The sequence below is a fragment of the Lampris incognitus genome, chromosome 9 (assembly GCF_029633865.1).
Source record: "Lampris incognitus isolate fLamInc1 chromosome 9, fLamInc1.hap2, whole genome shotgun sequence".
Classification (NCBI taxonomy): Eukaryota; Metazoa; Chordata; class Actinopteri; order Lampriformes; family Lampridae; genus Lampris; species Lampris incognitus.
The window spans coordinates 22,323,578-22,346,187 of record NC_079219.1 but is presented as its reverse complement, the minus strand read 5'-3'; the positions used below and the strand labels follow the sequence as shown (position 1 = coordinate 22,346,187).

Here is a 22,610-nt window from a genome sequence, read left to right as displayed (position 1 = left end):
AAGGTGAAGCTAGACATCTTGGTGTAATCATGGACAGTGATCTAAATTTTAAGAGCCACATCAATCACCTCACAAGATCAGCCTTCTAACATCTTAAAAACATCTCAAAACTAAGGGGCTTTCTATCAATATCAGACTGTGAGAAATTAATCCATGCTTTTATAACAAGTAGACTAGACTACTGCAATAGACTATTCACTGGCCTTCCAAAATCAGTTGTGCACCAACAAGGGTTAATTCAAAATGCGGCAGAATGTGTTCTCACCAGAACTAAAAATTATGAGCACATTACACCTGTTCTTAGATCTCTGCATTGGCTCCTCGTTAAAGCTAGAATTGATTTTAAAATTCTTTTAATTGTATACAAAGTGCTAAATGGCCTTGCACCACGCTATATAAAAGACACATTAATTCCTTATAAACCAGCAAGAACTCTTGGGTCCAATGGCAGTGGTCTTTTAACCATCCCTTGTGCTAGGTCTAGAGCAGGGGAAGCTTCATTTTCTATTTATGCCCCAAGTAGATGGAATGCCCTGCCTGAGGACCTGAGAGAGGCCCCCACACTGGACACATTTAAAAGCAGGTTAAAAACCTTACTTTTTAAAACAGACTACAGCTAAATTCGTAGTGTGTGTGTTTTATACATTTTGCAACTTTTATATATTCTGCTCTGTTGTTACTTTTAATTAATCAGTGTTTATGGCACTTTTATTTATTTTACTCAGTTTTAAACTTGTTTGTACTCTTCTAAAATTTGTCTGTACTTTTATTTATTTATTTTTTGTGAGGGGGGAGAGATTTTATTGATTTCATTGTTTTATTGTGTGAAGCACTTTGTGTTACATTTGTTTGTATGAAAAGTGCTATACAAATAAAATCTGATTGATTGATTGATTGATTGATTGATTGATTGATAATCCTCAAGGAGGATGACATGAATGTACTAATAAAATGTACTTCCGGTTCAGCTTTTGATAAAGGTCCTTTAAAATTGCCCCAATTTTGCATTTCGCAGTAATGGAAACTGGATTTTTCATATTTGACTAACTGTAGGAAAATGCGTAATAAGGAAACAACAAAAAATTCTATTTTGAGGGCAAAGTTAAATGGAAAACGGCTCTATCATCATTTCCAAAACGTTGTAACAGTGATAATTTAAAAAACAAGCCCCGTTTTAATTTTTTGATTTTCGTTCCAGATTAGGAAATCGATTGAGACAAAGGTACATGGATGATATCCCAATAGCCCAAACCCCCCCCCCCACACACACACACACACACACTCGTCCTCAATGAGGCAATTTGTTCTGCAGGACTGTCATGGACAGTAACATTGCACAAAGCAACATTACTAATCAAATAAAAAGATTAATGTTAATAATAACATTATTATAGAGAGCTCTTCTCAATCTCATGTAGTGTGTGTGTGTGTGTGTGTGTGTGTGTGTGTGTGTGTGTGTGTGTGTGTGTGTGTGTGTGTGTGTGTGTGTGTGTGTGTGTGTGTGTGCGCGCGTGTTATATACAGTGCCCAGCCCTTGCAAAGCATTGCAATTTTTAGGGCAAAGTACTTACATAAATTAGACCAAGGTTCTATTAAATTAGATGGTAATAATATATTTCATTTGTATAGTCATTTTCAAGGTACTCAAAGACACTTCACATAAACGTTTTACAAAATTACATTGTGATCAGTATCTTAGTAACAGAGGGTGGTTTACAGGGAAGCAATAGAAATGGCCCTGTCAACCAATGGTCGGTGCTCGGCCTAAGCGGTGATGGTGGTGGTTGTGGCTGCTGAGGGTGGGGGACAGGGAGAGAGAGAGGGGCGGGCAGCAGAGGGCTTTGTAAGTGAGGAGCAGCAGTTCAAATTATGGGGAGCCAGTGGAGGTTTGGACTCAAGACAAGGTGAGTGCGCTTTCGCTGTGACAGCCTCTAGACTGCAGAAGGCCCTGCCTGAGGAACTTAGACTTGATCAGTCAATCACATAAATCCTTACTTCACACCTCATGCAATTTATAAAAAAAAAGAAGCTTTAAACAGCTTTTTTTTGCGCATTCTTTTCTCATTCTTCTACTTTTTCTTCTTTTCACGCTTTCTGTTAAGCACTGTGAATTCAGTTCTGTAGCCTATAAAAGTTTATTTTTATTATTCCTGTGATTCTTCATGAATTATTATTTTTAGTCGTAGTAGCAGCAGCAGTACTAGCATCTCTTAACAATTGCCTGAAAATGTAGAATGTTGTAGAAAAAGTTGCATAAGTTAGAGATTGGAAAACACTCAAAAGTGATGAATTTCCACAGATATACTTTTTTTAATTTAACATGTTTTATGATATGACATATTATAAGACGGCCATTACAATATAACGCCACATCCACTTTTTAAGCCCATCAAAATATTGAGGTCACAATCAGTGCGGATTGTCACTGATACTAACTTTATTAAAACAAAAATAGTCTACTTTTATTGAAATCAGACCAGAATATAACCTGCACACAATTAACCACCAACCCATGAGCTCAGCATTAGCATAAAACTCTGAATGACAACTGGGCTGCTGTTGCTAGCTATGATTGCTATATATTTAGAGAAGGGAACGCACAACGGAGTTTTTACTCTGAAAATCAGACTCACCCCCACTTCCCTTCTGACATTTTTTAACTGAAGAATGAAAACTGAAGAATGAATATCACTATGTTGTTTGCAAACACAATTCTCTTCATCAACTGAATGTTGTATGGCTTCAGCTATTCATGTCTGTATAATGTATGAAAGAGCAAGGTCCAAGAACACTCCACCTAAGCAGACCAGTCAAGAGGGCAGGTTGACATTTAGGCCTCTGGCTTGAACACACTTCAGCCCAAACCAAGAAAGCAGAACCCAGCAGTAAACCAGCTTAATCATGACAACCTTTCCGTTTGCATTCACCACCATAATCCTCAACACACAAATGGCCTTGCTCTTGCATGTCTTCCTCAATTCATAGAACCACTCTTTATGCACAACACATTTGATAAGAAATCTATTCATCCAACAGCAATAGTCATCCTACACTACTGCCCTCAACCCGGCAGGCTTTTTTCTTTTCTTCCAAGGACAAGGCTCTTGATACATGTGGCCCCGATAAGGTTAGCTGGGATGTGAACCCTGGGCATTTTACTCTTGGCCTGGCACTTCACATTTTACGCACAATGTAATTCTATTCCCCAAAAGAAATCTTCGAAAAATTTGAACTTTTCTATTTAAAAGGAATGAAAAGAAATGGTCATATTTACTCAAACACACAAGAACAAAGTTTCTATTGGTGGTTTATCAATGGAATTTCCTTGCTCAAAAAAATCCTGTTGCCTTAATTATCAGAATATCCATGTCTGTCATTTCTTGTCAAGGACCAATTTAAACTGTAAACACTTTTGTATGATAAAGCATATCAAGGGCAGACCTATTATAATGCAAGGAAAAAAAGTATGCAGTACACAAAAATGTAATCTGTAACCACAATATGTCAAAATGTAACCACGATATGTCAAAGATGGGCAATCATGTGCCATGGAGGTCTGAAAGTATGCAGGTTTTCATTCCAACCAAAGTGTACACTAGTTGATTTCACAAACTGGTTCCTCCTTTTTGGTTGTAAGTGAGCTAATCAGTGAGACCAGCTGGTGCAGTGTTTGGTTAGCAAGAAGACCTGTATACTGTTGGTCCTCCATGGCACATGGTTATCCATGCCTGATATATGTCCTTCTATTTTTCAACAAGATCAATTACCTTGTACAACATGCTGAAACACTGTCAGGAAATGCTCCATTAATAACTGATGAGAAGCTGGCACTTGTCCTATGCTTGTTTACGGGACTAAGAGGGAGGGGGAGAGGTTCAGCTTGTCGGGACAACTGACTATCGTGGAGACCCACCCAGTGGGGCAAAAAGCATCTGGCCCTCCTTGCTGGCAACATCTGGGAGCCTGTTCCTAACTCAATGCTGCAGCCATGAGGGAGCACCATATGTCAATAGCCAATGCATGGTAAAAGAAACTGAGATTGGGGAGCACTCTAAACTTCTGTGTATTTTTGGAGTTGATGTGCAGTTGAGAAGGTATCAAGAGATGTGTTGATGCATGTGTGTGTGCGGGGGTGGGGTCCACCTCTAGTACTTGTAAGTCGAAAAAAGTGGCCAATATACCTAGGTATGCAGCTTGAATGTCAATGAATAGCACTTCCGCCACGAACGAGCAAAGGAATGGATAACAAACTGGGCAGAATTGGAATGCCTATGGTCACACTCTGCATCTGGGACCGTCACCCAAGGTAAACAATGTTCAGGGAGCCATCTGGTAGGGACAGGGAGGGGAGAGGAGAGAGGGGGTTGGTGGGTGAGGGGAAGGGTTGCAACGAGCACAAGCATATGGAAAAGCAGATTTTTCCTCTCCCTGCAGCAGTCAGGGACTGCAAATGTCAGCATGCGCTGCATCCACGCTTGACTGTGCTGTGCTTGGCACCACCACCTGGCCCTCCTTGCTCAGCCACCGAGTATGGGCAGCAGTGACACTGAGGAGCCTGTCCCCTGGGCAGAGGAAAGCATCATGATGCTCATGCACACACACACACAATCTCAAACACCTCCTGCACTCCCTGCTCTTTTTCACACAAGAAAAACAGAGGGGACTTTTTACTTGAGAAAAGCGGACAATTTTAAGAGCATTAAAAACAAGCTCAGTCCACATGATCTCTCAAGCTTGGATTGGTTTCACATTTTCATAACTGAAAAAAACTGACCAAGACCAAACAACTGGAATTCAGCCTTGGGAAGCAATACAATAAATGACTGCTTCCTTTCAAATTTGTTTCACATCAATGTTTGCCTCTCAATGTTATTAGTGTATCACACACACACACACACACACACACACACACACACACACACACACACACACACACACACACACATTTCTTTGAATGGCTCATCTGCAACCAGCATGCATTTAATTGATAAAGTCTAGTAAATAATTAATGACTTGTAAAAAATAATGTTAAGCCTCAACTAGTGTTGTTATACATTTTCAATTAAATGTTTAAAAAAGTATTATAACAAACACACATTTCGGGGGTTCTAGTAGCTCAGGAGGTAGAGCAGGTCGTCTGGTAACTGCGGGGTTGCTGGTTTGATCCTCAGCTCCTACTTGCAAAAATGTCCAGGTGTCCCTGAGCAAGACACTAAACCCCAAAGTGCTCTTGACGAGGATGAGCTGTTACCTTGCATGGTTGACTCAGTGTATGAGGGTGTGTGAGCGTGGGTGAATGTGAGGCATTCATTGTAAAGCTCTCCGAGTGGCTGTTGCAGCTAGAAAAGTGCTATATAACATTTGTTTAAAAAAATGCAATCTATTTCTTTGAATGGATCATCCACACAGAGTTAAGTATTTAATTGATAAAGTCTAGTAAAAAAAATAAAAAATAAGGTACAGTGTAGCGGTGCAGAGAGCTGAGGCCAGCTCCCATCATGCATCGGAAAAAGGGCAGTCAAGAGGAAGGCCAGGAAACACCAAATGTCTTAATAATTTGTTAATGTGCTGTAACTGCAGGGCATAAAAAGCCTGTTTCTTTGCCATCTGAGGCCAAGAGAGCCAGTGCCATGTTACTTACAGACAGCCCCCCCCCCCCCCCACACACACACAAGCCTTTGCCGCCCACTCGCTGGCCTACTTTAGTGTGCAGTGGTGGAAATAAAGACAAAATAACCCACAATTACCTCTCTGTGAAATCACCACCAGGGGACAAGCTTGTTACTAGCTACTGACTGGCATTTAGCCCTAACTGACAGGAAACTTACTACAAGTGCAACAAAGCAATATGGGCTATGTGCTCTCAAACCAGTGACTCGATGCATTAGGAGGGGCAGCAGCTCTTGTTGATCCATTCCTCAGAGTTTCAACAAATTGGACAATTGGCAGAACAGAAATTAAAAAATTCAACTCCCACTAAATATTTTGTTTTACTGTGTAGCAACGGGGCGGCACGGTGGCCCAGTGGTTAGCACTGTTGCCTCACAGCAAGAAGGTCCTGGGTTCGAACCCCAGGCCGTCCCAGGTCCTTTCTGTGTGGAGTTTGCATTTTCTCTCTGTGTCTGCGTGAGTTTCCTCCGGATGATCCGGTTTCCTCCCACCATCACAAAGACATGCATGTTAGGGTTAATACGCCTGCCTGTACCCCTGACCAAGGCAATATGAAAAAGAACGGGAGTTGGTCCCCAGACACTGCAGCTGCCCACTGCTCCTATACAATACTACTACTACTATTTTCAGCTGCTCCAGTTAGGGGTCGCCACAGCGGATCATCCATTTCTGTTTCTTCCCGTCGTCTACATCTTCCTCTGTCACACCAGCCACCTGCATATCTTCCCTCACCACATCCATAAACCTCCTCTTTGGCCTTCCTCTTTTCCTCTTCCCTGGCAGCTCCATATTCAGCATCCTTCTCCCAATATACCCAGCAGCTCTCCTCCATCTCTCCAAGCCATCTCAAGCTTGCCTCTCTTGCTTTGTTACTGCTCCTATACAACAGAATAGGTTAAATGCAGAGAAAATTTTTTATTGTAACCTATAATGACAAAATAAAGTAGTTTTCTTCTTCTTTTTCTTCATCTTGAAAAGATGGATGGCACTCAAATACAGGTAAATCCTTCTTTCTCACCCTTTTCCCTTCCAAATTTGGTGTGTCCAAATCTCTGTTCTCCTGGGTCTCACCACTGCAAAAGCCTTACGGTGGTTGGGAAGAATGAAGACTTCCACAAGCATCCTTGGATACACATGGAGCCAGTTTACACCTGCATGTGGCAGGGTTCTCTAGCAAAATGCTATGTATGCAGAGGCTCATGCTATTTCCCCCAGATTTACCCACAGCTATACAAGCATCCCACCACCTGCACTCTTTGCAACGCCTGGCCAAGCCAGTTTAATGTCAGCATTCAAACAGAATCTCAGGGTTAGGATGTTAGCGTAATAGTACACTGTGCATCAGTGTTCCCCCATAATACAGATAAATCCTTGAGGAGAACTGGTTTCATTCGGCAAGAGACCTGCATTAAGGGCAAAGATTCATGTTCCAACAGGACAATGACTCAAAGCACACAGCAAAATCTACTAATGAATGGCTTAAAGTGGTATGGCAGCCATACCAACATGTACCCTGGCTCTACTAAATGACGGAAGCTAAGCAGGTATGGGCTTGGCTAGCACTTGGATGAGAGACCTCCCGGGAAAAACTGAGTTGCTAAAGTGGTGTTGGTGGGCTAGTAGGGGGCAGTCTTCCCTCTGGTTCTAATAAAACGACAAATATCAAATCCCAGTGCAGTGACAGGGACACTGTGCTGTAGGAGAGGCCGTCCTTTGAATGACACATTAAACCGAGGTCCTGACTCACTGTGGTCATTAAAGATCCCATGGTACTTATCGCAAAGAGCAGGGGGTTCCCCGGTGTCCGGGCAAAATTCTCAAGCTGGCTCTCTCCATCTGGCCACCTAATCATCCCCCAATGTAATTGGCTCAATGATTCCTCCCTCTCCACCTCAAGCTGATGTGTGGTGAGCGTTCTGGCATAAAATGGCTGCTGTGCATCACCAAGTTGGGTGCTGCACATTGGTGGTGGTTGAAGTGAGTTACCCCAAAAAAGTGAAGTGAGTTATGTGAAGCGCTTCGGGTTTCTAGAAAAGTGATAAATAAATGTAATGATTATCATTACTATTAAAAAAAGACCAATAATTTGGAATAGCCCAGCCAAAACCAAGACTTCAATCTCATTGATCCTAGATCCCATTGATGTGGTATGTGGAAAATTACTGTCCACCACCAATCGATTATGTCCATCTAATTTTACAGTCAATTTTTACGAAGATGTATTGTTATTATATATACTGTATAACTAATAACACTTTAAACAAGCACTAAAAAAAGGAAGATATGTTTTTGTGTATTGTTCTTTCTCACCATAAACTTAAAATTGTTCAAATGTTTTTCTTCCACTTAATTATACAATGCAGAAATTAACAGGAAAAACACAAGAAATAGTGGGCCTATCTTGTCATCTAGTCAGTATTAGGTCATATTTGGCACAATATTTACTTAATGACAAGTACAGCAACCTATCATGGTCTAATAATGTAACCTATATTTTAACATTTTTTCCCTTCTTACTGTTTCTGCAAAATAGATGAAGAAATATAACAGATCACACCAAAAGATAAAAGCCATTTTTATATATCTTAACAGGTAGTCTACTAATATTTTAACAAGGACATACTGTTATGCATGCACGTGCAGTCAGATAATCAGTAGGCTGGGCTATAATGCGACAAGTAAACTGGATTCAGTAAGGGCCTGAGACAGTCAGTTACAGCTGTTTAGGGGAAGGCATTTTGCCAGGAGCCATACCAACATGTACCCTGGTTCTGCCGAATGACAGAAGCTACACAGGTATGGGCCTGGCTCGTTCTTGGATGGGAGACTTCCCGGGAAAACTGAGTTGCTGCTGGAAGTGGTGTTGGTGAGCTAGTAAGGGCAGTCTTCCCTCTGGTCCTAGTTTAAAAATATTAAAAAAAAAAAAACACAACAAAAAATCCCAATGCCCCAGTGCAGAGACACTGCGCTGTAGGAGATGCTGTCCTTCGGATGAGACGTTAAACCGAGGTCCTGACTCACTGTGGTCTTTAAAAGAGCCCGTGGCACTTATCGTAATGAGTAGGTGGATCCCCGTTATCCTGGCAAAATTCCCAACCTGGCTCTCTTCATCTGGCCACCTAATCGTCCCCCTGTGTAATTCGCTCAATGATTCCTCCCTCTCCACCTCAATCTGATGTATGGTTCTGGCACAAAATGGCTGCCGTGCATCACCCAGGTGGGTGCTACACATTGGGGGTGGTTGAGGTGAGTTTCCCCCCTTCTCTGTGAAGCACTTTAGGTGTCTAGATAAAGTGTTACATAAATGTAATCCATTATTATAATTTCCACATGCAAGGCCACAGGACAGGTAGTTATAAAAAGGGGGCCCAGATCAACCATCTACGATCATGGCCCATGACACAAAGATTATATATTTTTTCACTGACAGTACTCTTTTCTGTGAGAATGTTTTAGCGTGTGTGTGTGTGTGTGTGTGTGTGTGTGTGTGTGTGTGTGTGTGTGTGTGTGTGTGTGTGTGTGTGTGTGTTTCTATAGAGGCCGGCTGACCCTCACACTTCCTCCTTCACACTTACCTAGATTTACTTGCAATTTTAAAGGTTTTTTTAGACTTAGACTGCTTTTATTTGTTATTGCCTTATATGCATGTCTTAGACATACAAGGGAATGAAATTACATTTCACATGGACCTCAGTGCCACATAAAAACAAATAACACACAATAAATATTCAAAACAAAAAGTGCATTAAAAACAAGAATTACTTCATAGACCTAAACATCACAAGCACACCTGACACGGACTTTGAGCAAGACGGTTTGTGTTCATTCAAAGGGATGACAATGAAATTACAGTAACAAAAAAGCCATCAATCAATCAATTATCTATTCATTCATTCATGCAGCCATTAATCTACTTGCATAACCATAACGGAATAAAGATACAAATATTTTCATGTTTTAAGGAAAAATGTCCTAATACATGTCGTCTTTCCCAAGCAAAATGAGAAATTAAGAGATACGACATGAATTAGATGGATGTGCTTGCTGGAAGCTTCCTATAGATCGATCAACCAGTGTAAAGGTTGGCAACTTGGCAGAGGTTCCAGTCAGCTTGGCAGATTTTCTATAAGTTTGGCCAAGCAGGCACCAAATTTGTTTGAGCTTGATGGGTGAGATGGTACTGCTGCTGAAGTTTCAATGGAAAATAAAAACTTTTTTTTTTAATTGTGGAAAGGAAAAAACTCCCCTCTAACTGACACGAAACCAGAAAGCCAAAATACAAGCCAAATCAGGTACCATATGTTTATTAACTATGTCAGCATGAAATTAAGACACTTTCAAGCTGGATGACTGGACAGCTAGAGCTTTGCTGAAAAAAAAATCAATCTAAAAGACTTTTAATATAAAACAAAAAAAACAGTGCTGCTATAATTGGGTATCCACACTAAGAACAAAAAAAAAAGAAATTATCTAAGCTGATAAGAATCGGCCCAACAAAACGGGGACAAAATGGGCAGAACCCAGCAAACTCTGATGCCTATTCAGATGCAATGTTTTAATTTATTTCACAAAGACACCCCAGCTGTGTTACAAGCTGGAGCCTGGGTCCCTGAGGTCAATTTGCTTTCTACTGAGACTCTGGTACTTGAGCTGAAGGCCTTGATGGTGAGAGAACACGGTTAATAGATTTTCTTTCTTCCCTGAGCTGTTGTTGAACAAAACTAATATAGATTCTGAAAAATTCCTTGCTGGGGCTCTTTTGTGCTTGGGGTCTATAGGAAAAAGAGAGCACAACAACAGCTTCTGCCTAAAACCTGGCCTTCAAGCTGAAATGCAATTTCACAAGCCCCTCAACAGATAGCAACAGTCCATTTTGCTGTAACAATGGCCGCCTGCTACCCATTTAGCCAGCCGGTGTGGAACAATCAGGTAGCAGGAAAGGTGACAGGTAATTTAAAGCGGCAAAAGAAATGATGTAGGTAGTGACTGGCCAGCACAGCAGATTTTAGCACCCCTTCCCTCACCAACAGAAGAACCATGGCTTAGCCCTCCCCATCTCCACTTATTGTTTAGCCACTGCTACATTCTCACACCCACAGAAATGTAAATATAAGCACACACACGCACACACACGAAAAAACTTAACAGTTGCTCTACAGGAACTTCTAAGTATTTGCCTCATTCACATTCTTCTCTGCTTTTCTGAGTGAAAGGACCAGTGAGCAGAAAGTATCTTCATTTGATCTTTTAATAAATAAACAACTATCATTACTGGTACCACGGTGACATGGAACGTGCTTATGGAAAAACAGGAGATAGAAGTTTGATTCTGCAAACCCACCTGACGATAAATCAAAGTTACGGAATATGGATTCTGATTCTGCAAGCTGGTTCTGTACTTGAACTCAGATTCAGAATTCGAAGACCACAATGAGATTCTTCTCTCTACTGCAAAGAGCATAAGCTTATGTAACAACAATGAGCCAAGTTACAAACCATTCTGTAAATGCCCTCAAATATATAGAAAAAAACTATGAGGAATACGGTCACTGTGCAAACTTTTTTTTTAAAACATGGTTTAATCTATGTGTGTGTGTGTGTGTGTGTGTGTGTGTGTGTGTGTGTGTGTGTGTGTGTGTGCACGCGCATGTGCAGAGAGGTAGTATGCTCCAGCTGTTAGGGATCCTGTCCCTTTGACTTGTTGAGAAGCCTGGCTCCCACAAGTGCAGCACACAGGCCCAGACGTGTTGAGACATACGGCAGTGCAAATGAGAGAGTTGGAACAACAAAGAAATAGGGCATCAACAGTGGGTGAACCCCACACAGCTGTTGTCGTTCTTTAGGGAACCAAGCCGGGAAGCATCGCTCAATCTCCTAATTCCTCTAATGTGCGCAGCCATGCAGCAGGTTATAAGGGAGGGAGGAGGAGGAGGGGGAGCCCGAGCATCATTATCACTTAGCCTGGCTGGCAGACTGACGGGGGACCAGCCTGACCAGGTCTGGAAATGAGCCCTACACTACATAGGGCAAGGGGGTAAGGGGCAGGAGGCTGAGCGGAAGAAGCCAAGAAGACAGACAGAGGGTCCACCACCCACATTGTTCAGGGCCAACGAGATCCCAGACTTGACATGCCAGCACAAAGCAGGAGGGGCATAGAGTTAAACAGAGCTGAGAAGAAGTCTAGTGGGGGCATCTGTGGGCATTTATACGGTTGGTTGATTAGGTTTAGGGGGGCTCAGGTGGTCTGACTAAGGTTAAAGGCAACAGCAGAAAGAAATTAGGCTGTCAAGCCACAGGCAATGATTATGTTATACATGGAAATGTTAAAACTACCCGAAGCAGCTATATCAATAATCAATATTTGCAAAACCTGCAGCAACATAACTGGACCTCTTGCTATTTGTCGAGAAAACATTCACACTTCCTATAACATTTATTTTAACCTGTTATTTCTTCCATTTCATGACTTACTAATTATGATGTAAGTTACCGAGCTTTACGTTCAAGTTTTTTTTTCTGTTATCCTCTTTCAATGTTGTATTTTCTTTAAATTGTGTATACACAACATCCATTGCACGTTATTCGTCTTGGGAGAGAGATCCCTCTGTTGTTCTCCCTGAGGTTTCTTCCCATTTTTTCTCCCTGTTAAAGGTTTTTTTTTTTTTTTAGGGAGTTGTTCCTTATCCGATGAGAGGGTCTAAGGACAGGATGTTGTATTGCTGTAAAGCCCACCGAGGCACATTTGTAATTTATGATATTGGGCTATACAAATAAAACGGACTTGACTTTTAATGTGTCAGTTAACACTAATTTTATTTCAGTTATTTTTCACTGGAAGACATTTGGGCTACAGCATGTATGAAAAGTGCTACACAATCAAACATTTCTGTAATAATAATAACAATAATAACTTATTGTAAGAAAACTGCATAATCTGTATCTAGCTCTCACATTACAATTACTCCCCTATACATTTCAATGTATAGTGGATAAGAGTACATATACTGACCTAAAAAGCAGAAGGCAAGGGGTGATTTGTAATCTATAATTACTTCAAGAATTCTCATTTGGTTTGATTGCATTTATCTTTGTAACAGTGGTTTTACAAGGTGCAATATAAGTGGAGTTTATTATTGTTTTTTTAAAATCAATATTTTCCAACTACAATACATATATTTTATCAGTGTCATCAAAACAGCCAACCTACACTGATGAGCCAAAACATTATGACCACCTGCCTAATCTGGTATTGGTCCTCCGTGTGCCACCAAAGCAGCGCCGACCCACTGAGGTGTGGACTCTACATGACAACTGAAGGTGACCTGTAGTATCTGGCACCGAAACATTAACAGCAGATCCTTCAAGTCCTGTAATTTGCGAGGTGGAGCTGCCGTGGCTCGGACTTGTCAGTCCAGCACATACCACAGATGCTCAATCGATTGAGATCCGGAGAATTTGGAGGCCAGGACAACACCTTGAGCACTTCATCATGTTCCTCAAACCATTCCTTAACAATGTGTGCTGTGTGGCAGGGCACATTATCCTACTGAAAGAGGCCACTGCCATCAGGGAATACCATTGCCATGAAGGGGTGTACCTGCTCTGCAACGATGTTTAGGTAGTTGACGCGTGTCAAATTGACATCCACATGAATGGCCAGACCCAGGGTTTCCTAGCAGAACATTGTCCAGAGCATCACAATCCTTCCACCGGCTTGTCGTCTTTCCACAGTGCATTCTGGTGCCATCACTTCCCCAGGTAAATGGTGCACGGCTACATACACGGCCATGTACGTGACCTAAAAGAAAACGGGACTGATCGGACCAGGTGACCTTCTTCCCACGCTAAGGTCCAGTTGCAATGCTTGTGTGCCCATTGCAGGCACTTTGATGATGGACAGGAGTCATCATGGGCACTCTGACCCGTCTGCGACTATGCAACCCCATACGCAGCAGGGTGTGATGCACTGTGTGTTTATGACACATTCCCACCGTAGCTATCTTAAAATTTTCTGTGATTTGTGCCACAGTAGACCTTCTGTTGGTTCGGACCAGCCGGGACAGCTTTTGTTGTCCTCGTGCATTGATGAGCATTGGCCGCCCTGTCGCCGGTTTGTTGCTTGTCCCTCCTCGGACCACTGTCAATACGTACTCACCACTGCTGACTAGGAGCACCCCACAAGCCTTGTTGTTTCAGAGATGCTCTGATCAGTCATCTGGCCTTAACAATTTGGCCCTTGTCAAAGTCACTCAGGTCTTTACTCTTGCCCAGTTCTCCTGCATCAAACACATTCACTACGAAAACTGATTGTTCGTTTCCCATCTAATCTACCCAGACCTTGCCATGTGCCCTTTTTTGGAGATAAGCAATGTTATTTGGTTCACTCATAATATTTTGGCTCATCAGTATATATATATTCCATTAAGGATACCACACATACTCTTCTTGTTCTTCTCCTTTCGGCTTGTTCCGTGTTTCCCAGGGGTCGCCACAGCGGAATCGACAGTTTCCATTGGTACCCTGTGAGGGCACAACACCGATGGCGGTCTTGTCAATCCGCATAATGATCTGGCAAAATTTTACGTCGGATGCCCTTCCTGACACAACCACTAACCCTATGGACGGGGGCACAGGTAAAACGCTGGATGCCATCCCAGTATTCATGGACCTCCGCTTAGTAATGGGCTTAAATTCAGCGGGTTGTCTCGTCTGATCTGAGATCATAGTCCACTCATGGATGGCATGCGTGCAAGACTGGTGGGCTGACGCACAGCTCACGGCAGCTGCCTTTGCTCGTTGTGCGCCTCGGAGACATCGACAGCAGCTCTCTCATCGCTCACGGAAACCCCAACCTGCACGCGTAACGTGGTCAGCGGTGAAGGACGGTCCAAGACCATCACGTCCACCGGCTGCCACGCCCGACTCATGCGGGACATGACGAAGGCGCACGCACCTGTGGTGTGTGTGGGAGAACCGAGCACAGACGGAAGGCTGTGCTGAAACTGAAACAGTCTTCACTTGTGGGAGACGAAAGTGCGGAAGCTTGCGACACCCCAGCCGCGGGTGGAAGAGGTTACCCTCTCCTTCCCGATTGATGGCAAAGCGACGCTCAGACAGGAGTGGCCTCTACCGGGGCTGCAAAGTGCGTTCGAAGTGTCGATGATTAATGTGTCCTGCAATTCACATTAGTTCTCGCAGCTGGCTGCGTTCTTCATCAACGGACGAGCCGAGCGATCCACCGCTAAGAGTTGTACGCTGCACTTTCAAGTGTTAACATTTGACAGTACTCATCCGAACACAGGCATGTTCCCAAGAAAACACAAAACTCCGGGCGTTCCGCCGCACTCCGAGCCTTGAGGATACCACACATACAATTTTATGTATTTTATGTTTGTCAGTCCTCTCAAATTCAGACTCAGATGGTAAAAACAGGAATCTGAATAGTGCCACCAGGGGGAGTAGGTGTACTGCAGTAAATTCCTTTACATACCGTAAAAACAGTGACTGATACTAAAGAGAGCGCTGGTATTAATAAGAACATGGGGACAGTTTATGTATTGGAGAGCTGTTTGGCTCTCAGAGCTCCATTGAGGTATAGTGGACTAAGTGAGATGATCTTGATACTGCAATGGATCTGGTCCCTAAGACTGGCGGCCATGGGAGGCCACCTCATACAGGATAATATTATTGTTCAGCTAGCTTTTAATGAAAGCAGACTGGCTACTTAATAACCCGGACTGACGTCATCGTCTGGGGTTTCATTCATGAGTGAATCAGCATTAACATCTACTCAGGAGTTTATTTCAACTCTAAGGGCAAGTAAGATTTCTTTGAGTTTCAGAAAGGTAATTATTAGCCATTAACATTTTTCAAGGAGTGTAACAGGCAATCTTTAAAGGAGGTCTTTCATTTTTAATTTTAAGTCAAGACTGGGTAGCTGAATTCATTAAATGGAGGTAAATTTAACAAACGATTTTTGCTTGAAAAATTCAGTAAGGCGAATGTGTATAGAACAAAAACCTGATTCCACATCAGCGACAAGACAGCGGACGGAGCATAGAGTAATTTACCTGATGCCTTGACAGAGTGCTTTTGTAGAAAGTCCAAAGTCTGGGCCAAAGCCTTCTTGTTACAGTGGGTGGAAAGCTCCTCATTACACTCAAAGCACCTGTTAAAATGATGGCAAACAGATCAGTATACCTGGACAGAGAAAGGCTATAGGTAAAGTGGAATGGATCTAAACTGAGGAAATAAATCTTGAAATGGACCAAAGCAGGGACAATCAACTGAATTGGTAAACTTAAAAAATAAATAATAATAATAATAATAATATAACAAAATACGAATTAAATAAGGTCAGGCTATTGGGGAAAACAAATTGTATGTACATCTTAATACATGACGGAGCTAACAACATACAGATAAGTCAAGCAACTGCCTTGACTTCTCTCTCCAGGTTGCTGTAGCTGAACTAGTAAGACAGCTGGGGCCCAAAAAGTACCCTGAAGATGACTGTAGGGAGGAGAACTATGAAACCCAGGTCCAGGAAATGTCGGGTAAGACCACCACTGATCCTCTTTCTCTGGCAACCACATAGTCAAAGCTCACCCATTCGGGGAGGAATGCCAGCAAACAAAAACAAAAACAAAAAAAACAAAAAAAACTGGCATAAACAACCAGGCACCAGAGTCATCAAAAATTGCACTGCCCCTTTTCTCCCTCTACTAGTCCTTTTTAGGGGGTGGGAGTAAAAATTGATGCAGTGCAAAGTCGCAATAAAAAGCTGTGACGATTTTAATATTGCAGCATTTCCCCTGAATTGCAGTGTTTAAGCACAATGAACAGATGCTGTGAAGAGGCTTGATGCAATGATTTCTGCATCTCTGAATATACTCAGGGAAGCATGTTTTAAGCTTTTGTAACATATGGGGCTTATAAATGCATTTTGCATTTAAAATGCTAATAAATGCATTTGGCTGTGCATTTTCTTTCGATTATTGCACCTTTCACATTTAACTGTAGATGAGCGGGGACTGAGCCCTAATAAAATTGTAATATGGAATCACAAGATTTATATTGTGAAATCTACAGAAATTGCGATATTTATCAAATCAACACTAAAAAATAAAATCGAACTGGAGGTGCCAGCTGATTCCCAGCTCTAGTCCTTATGCATCATCATGGATATCACTGCACTACTATTACTTAGCTATTTATAATGAGGGAGTAGCAAAAATTAATGGATAAATTAATGAATAAATCTACTGAGATGCAAAAAGCTGTGACGCACAAGACCCCAAACATATAATATGAGACAAAGGGGAACTTCTTGATATAGAATAAGAAAACACTTGGTGGCTATATTCTTATATTCAATGGCTTGTGTTTTGAAAGAGGTTATTGAGCAAGTTCTCTCTTTGTACATACTAAATACACAAGTGTCCAACACATCCCCTTCTTCTGAGAGAAAATGGATCATTGAGCTTTGGTCCTCTTTCCTTTGTTGCCTCTGTCTCTGGTGAATGAAATAATGCAAAGCTATATGGCATAAGGTTGTTATCAAGCTGGCTCAGTGCTGTTCTAGGAATATGATAGCTAAATTAATACCTCCAACTATTGTTTGATGTGTCAATGGCCTATAAACCATCAATTCAAAATTAAGTTGTTTGATCATTTCTTCCTTATGACCAAAAAAAAAACAAAAACAAACATTTGAAGCTATAAAAGATTGGGGGCTACAGTCTCCTCAGCCTGGGTCTAGCAACACCCATGTTCTTCACAGTATACAGGGAAAAAAAAACATTACTACTCCCTACAGTGGATTCCCTTTATGTGTCAAACTATAAATATGATCTTTGGATGAGTAAGGCAGCACAGTGGTGCAGTGGTTAGCCTCACAGCAAGAAGGTCCTCGGTTTGAACCCCAGGGTTGTCCAACCTTGGGGGTCATCCCGGGTCATCCTCTGTGTGGAGTTTGCATGTTCTCCCCGTGTCTGCATGGGTTTCCTCTGGGTGCTCCAGTTTCCTCCCACAGTCCAAAGACATGTAGGTCAGCTGAATCGGCCATATTAAATTGTCCCTAGGTGTGAATGTGTCAGCCCTGTGATGGACTGGTGGCCTGTCCAGGGTGTCTCCCCGCCTGCCGCCCAATGACTGCTGGGATAGGCTCCAGCATGCCGCGACCCCAATTGGGATAAGCAGCTTGGATAATGGATGGATGACTAAGTTTTACTACACTGATTATGTGTCCATCAAGACAAAAGTCCTTACATGTACAGACTTTCTTAGCTAATGATGTCATTTCAACTTGCATAAAATCATGCCAACACCACCAGTGCAACTAAATTCAACATTACATTCTCACAGTACAGCATATCACAATGAAATATTCACAGAATCATATTCAAATATTTTTGAAAAGATATGCAGAAAAACAACATTGTTAAAAGGCTCAATAAGAACACTGTAAATGCTACCATGGTGTAACATTTTCAGCACCAGCTCTGATCAAAATCTCCATGATTGGTGGCAATGGGTTTATTCAAGGGAGGCACTGACAACGTATGCAGGTCAGCTAATTCCAGAAAATGACTACTGCAGTTATTTGGCTTCCTACCAGGCCCTCCATGTGCTCAGGCTGATAGTGATGCAGTGGGATTCTGAATGGAGAGCTTGGTGATGCTTGACTGAGTGCTGGGTCTCTGACTGGTTACAGCCCTGTAAAAGCAGGAACAGCATGACAGTCGAGAACAAATTGTTTTTGTAAATGCTGGTAACCCTTTATTACAGCAAGAAAAAGTACTGATATAAAAAAAAACTCAGTATGTGATCATTTTTTCAACTATTTCAATATGGGATTATTTTGTTTTGTTTTGTTTTTTTCATGTTAAAACCTCCCTTCTACTTGAAGTGCTTGCATATTGCATGACATCGCAATGCCATCCCCATTCATTCTAATAATTTCCTAATTGTCTTGTCTAATAAAAGAAATATTTCATTGACTATGGGTGTGATAAAAAACATCAAAATTTTCCAAGAGAATTCCCCTATATCTGTGAATTGGTGGATGTTTGATGCATTTTCAACCTGTTTTGCCAATCGCCATCTTAAATTTTTACGTTGAACTCGTTTCCATTTTTCATTTATATATTTAGTTGAATACTCATTTGTCCTCAGTTTTTGGTATAGTGCAAATATGACTCTAATTTTGATGTCCTTGCGCTTTATCTGTGTAATTTTACTGAAGGAAATGTACACATAACAGATAGATATCTGGTCAGAATACTGTTAATAGCTAGTAAAAAGGCTATTACAAGGAAATGGGGTAAAGTGGATCCCCCTACCCAGGATCAATGGTTAGAGATAGTAGAGGAACTCTATATAATGGAAAAACTGACACATCGTTTGAGATTACAAGAAGCACAACTAGAAGAAAAGTGGCTGAAATGGACATTATTCAGAAACCAGAATAGCGATGAAGACTACAGAAAGGACAACTGATCTAGATATGGAAACTGTAAGAATGGATGGACTACTAAGATTGTAACTCCCAAACAAAATGTATTTTTAATTTTTACTTTTTACTTTTTTGTGTTTCATTTTAGGGCTTGTTTGTCGTAAAATCATGAAAACTAAAGTGGAAAAAAAATAATGTTTTAAAACATTACTGAAAGAGAATCTACCTGGAAGCCACACTTGAGGCATACAAGGATGTCATGGGGCACTATTGGCTCTCCATCCATCAAGGTCCTCTCCCTTAAACAGTCAGAGCACACCGACCATATGTTGGAGCTCACAGATTTCTTCACGGAGCTCAGGTCCACTGCTTTACTCACATGCTGGCATGTCAATCCTGAGGGGAAAAAAAATCCCAAAACCTCCTCTTCAGTTCTTTTAACCAATATGCCTCAGCTTCATATAGTCCAACCCAATTATAATCCACACAAACAAGTATCATTACTAAAGACGGATTGAAAACCTTCTAAAAAAAAAAGGGTGGTATCCACAAATAACTCCATACTAGGGTTAAGCTTTCTCACAGACATAGCACAGGTGTCATGTAGCTTAATTATGCAATCTCTGAGCCTATGGTAAGAGAAAAAGAACCCCAAGAAACTCTGCGATTTTGTACATGCACCTAAAATACTGTTGTAGGTACAGGTCCATAAGTTGGAGAAAATCCTGCATTAGTGGAGATTCATTCCCTCTGTCATAGCTGCTATCAACAAAATACCCAGCTGAAAGTCTTTGTGCAGAATAGTGTCATGGAAGATATGTACCCATGTCTTACAAGCCCGATTGAATATTATGGATGTACATCGATCAGCCAAAACATTAAAACCACTCGCCTAATATTATTTAGGTCCCCCTCGTGCCACCAAAACAGCCCTGACCCATCAAGGCATGGACTCCGCAAGACCTCTGAAAGTGTCGTTTGGTATCTAGCACCGAAACATTAGCAGCAGATCCTTCAAGTCCTATAAGTTACAAGGTGGTGTCTCCAAGGATCGGACTTGTTTGTCCAGCACATCCCACAGATGCTCGATCGGATTGCGATCTGGGGAATTTGGAGGCCAAGGGAAAACCTTTAACTCTTTGTCATATTCCTCAAACTATTCCTGAACAATTTTTGCAGTGTGGCAGGCTACATTATCGTGCCAAAAGAGGACAGCGCCATCAAGGAATACCATTGTCATGAAGGGGTGTACCTGGTCTGCAACAATGTTTAGGTAGGTGGTATGTGTCAAATTAACATCAACATGAATGCACCCCAGCAGAATGTTTCCCAGCAGAACATTGCCCAGAGTATCAAACTGCCTCCACCAGCTTTTCTTCTTCCCATAGTGCATCCTGGTACCATCTCTTCCTCAGGTAAGATGCACACGCACCCAGCCATCCACATGATGGAAAAGAAAACATGGTTCATCAGACGAGGCCACCTTCTTCCACTGCTCCATGGTCCAGTTCTAATGCTCACGTGCCCATTGTAGGCGCTGTAAGTGGTGGACAGGGATCAGTTCGGGCCCTGGTCTGCGGCTACGCAACCCCATACACAGCAAATTGCGATAAACTGTGTGTTCTGACACCTGTCTATCATAACCATAAACTGTGTTCTGACACCTGTCTATCATAGCCAGCATTAACTTTTTCAGCAATTTGAGCGGTAGTAGCTCTTCTGTGGGATCAGACCAGATGGGCTAGCCTTCGCTTCCCACGCACATCAATGAGCCTTGGCCGCTTATGACCCTGTCACTGGTTCACCGGTTGGCCTTCCTTGGACCACTTTTGGTAGGTACTGACCACTGCATACCAGGAACACCCCACAAGCCCTGCCGTTTTGGAGATCCTCTGACCCAGTTGTCAAGCCATCACAATTTGGCTCTTGTCAAAGTCACTCAGATCCTTATGCTTCCCCATTTTTCCTGCTTCCAACACACAAACTTCAAGAACTGACTGTTCACTTGCTACCTAATATATCCCACCCCTTGACAGGTGCCATTGTAACGAAATAATCAATGTTATTCATTTCACCTCTCGGTGGTTTTAATGTTTTGGCTGGTCGGTGTATGTTTGGAGTATGTTGTTGTACCTGTGTAAGACCTGTATATGTATATATATATATGTGTGTGTGTGTGTGTGTGTGCGTGGATGTACAGAGCCTTGCAAAAGTATTCAACCCCTTTGACAGTCATCAGTAATTTCTGGATTATAAAAGATACTCACAACCCATAACAGCATGTTCCCAAAGCCAAAACAAGTTATGTTTCGCTGTCAAGGGGGTTGAACACTTTTGCAAGGCACTGTACATGTAAATATTTATGTGTTTGTAGTTAAACTTGTATTTTAATGTACAGGCTATAGCAAACAATTTCTTCACGGACGATAAAGAAGTTATCTAAAAATTACGTAAACAACAGAAATTCGATCACTTGCTGCTAACTAATATTAACTTTTCTGTCAGTGGAATAACCCAAGGATATAGGATGAAAATACAACATTGCCAGTGTTATTAATGTACTGTTTTTGTAAAGCACACATAAATACACATCTTCGAGGGAAGAAATCTGCCACAGTAGCAGTGTTTGCACGCAAGTCTCTATAAACTGTATACTTCTATACCACACTCAATCGTTGAGGTTAATGGTCTCATAATCTTGTCACCTGAACACACCATTTAAACTACATCAGCATCTTACCACTGACTTCATCCGATGACTCCTCATCTCGAGGTTTCTTCGGTTTGTTAGTCCGCTTGGTCATGTCGGCGGCTTTCAAGGAGAAGGGGTCTTTTAGACGCATCTGGAGCTATGGATGCGAAAATCAAATGTGGAATTCACTCAATCCTATTAAATCGGTTTAATCACGTATCTCAAAACGACTTTTTAAGTAAAGGGTACTTGGTCGTATATGAGGGTTTTTCTCCCACACACCCACTCCTTGATCTCACCCAATGTAACCATGGTAGGGATTCAGATAAGCACTTGATTTGAAAAATTAACTTATCTTAACTGGATGAGGCCTTAATCAGCAGCATAAAGTTTAGCTGAACAACAAATACCCCGGTGTATTCGATTATTCATCCGACATGACGGATTTAAAACTGATGCGGGCAGAATAGAAGTTACACTAAAGACTCACCTGTTAATTTTGCTCCTACGGTGATTTTGTTGGCCGGTGAGCCAACACCTGAGCTGTCAAAGCTTCCCAGCTGGCTAGCAAGCTAACTAAACTAGCTTGCCAGATATAAACAATGAGTTAAAAAAAACGCGTTTCTAGAAAACACTACGGCGATATCAACACGTTTTATTCCGCAGCATTTCCCTTAACCCCACATGGCGATTCTCTCAAATAACCACACGGCTTAAATCTTGACTTTGTAAAACTGTCAGGGACATCGATAGCATCCGAAACCGACGGAAGTCACATGGTCAACACGACAC

General features: G+C 41.8%; 1 protein-coding gene and 1 non-coding gene across 5 annotated transcripts in view; both read right to left on the bottom strand.

Moving 5' to 3' along the window:
- The window catches only part of usp45 (ubiquitin specific peptidase 45), a 74,161-nt gene extending 51,597 nt beyond the window's left edge, over positions 1-22,564 (bottom strand). For all 4 annotated transcript variants that reach the window (XR_008810703.1, XR_008810704.1, XM_056285784.1 and 1 more), the window contains exons 1-5: positions 22,309-22,564; positions 21,867-21,975; positions 19,353-19,522; positions 18,287-18,387; positions 15,741-15,838 (exon numbers count right to left, since the gene is read on the bottom strand). Coding sequence is in view for 2 of the 4 variants with exons in the window: in XM_056285784.1 (XP_056141759.1) it covers positions 15,741-15,838; positions 18,287-18,387; positions 19,353-19,522; positions 21,867-21,969 (472 nt within the window). In the remaining 2 variants the exon portion in view is untranslated. The remainder of the gene's footprint in view (positions 1-15,740; positions 15,839-18,286; positions 18,388-19,352; positions 19,523-21,866; positions 21,976-22,308) is intronic.
- LOC130118695 (5.8S ribosomal RNA) lies at positions 14,774-14,920 on the bottom strand. The gene has a single exon (XR_008810767.1). It is a non-coding gene; the product is annotated as a 5.8S ribosomal RNA (ribosomal RNA).
- Positions 22,565-22,610: the final 46 nt, after the last annotated feature.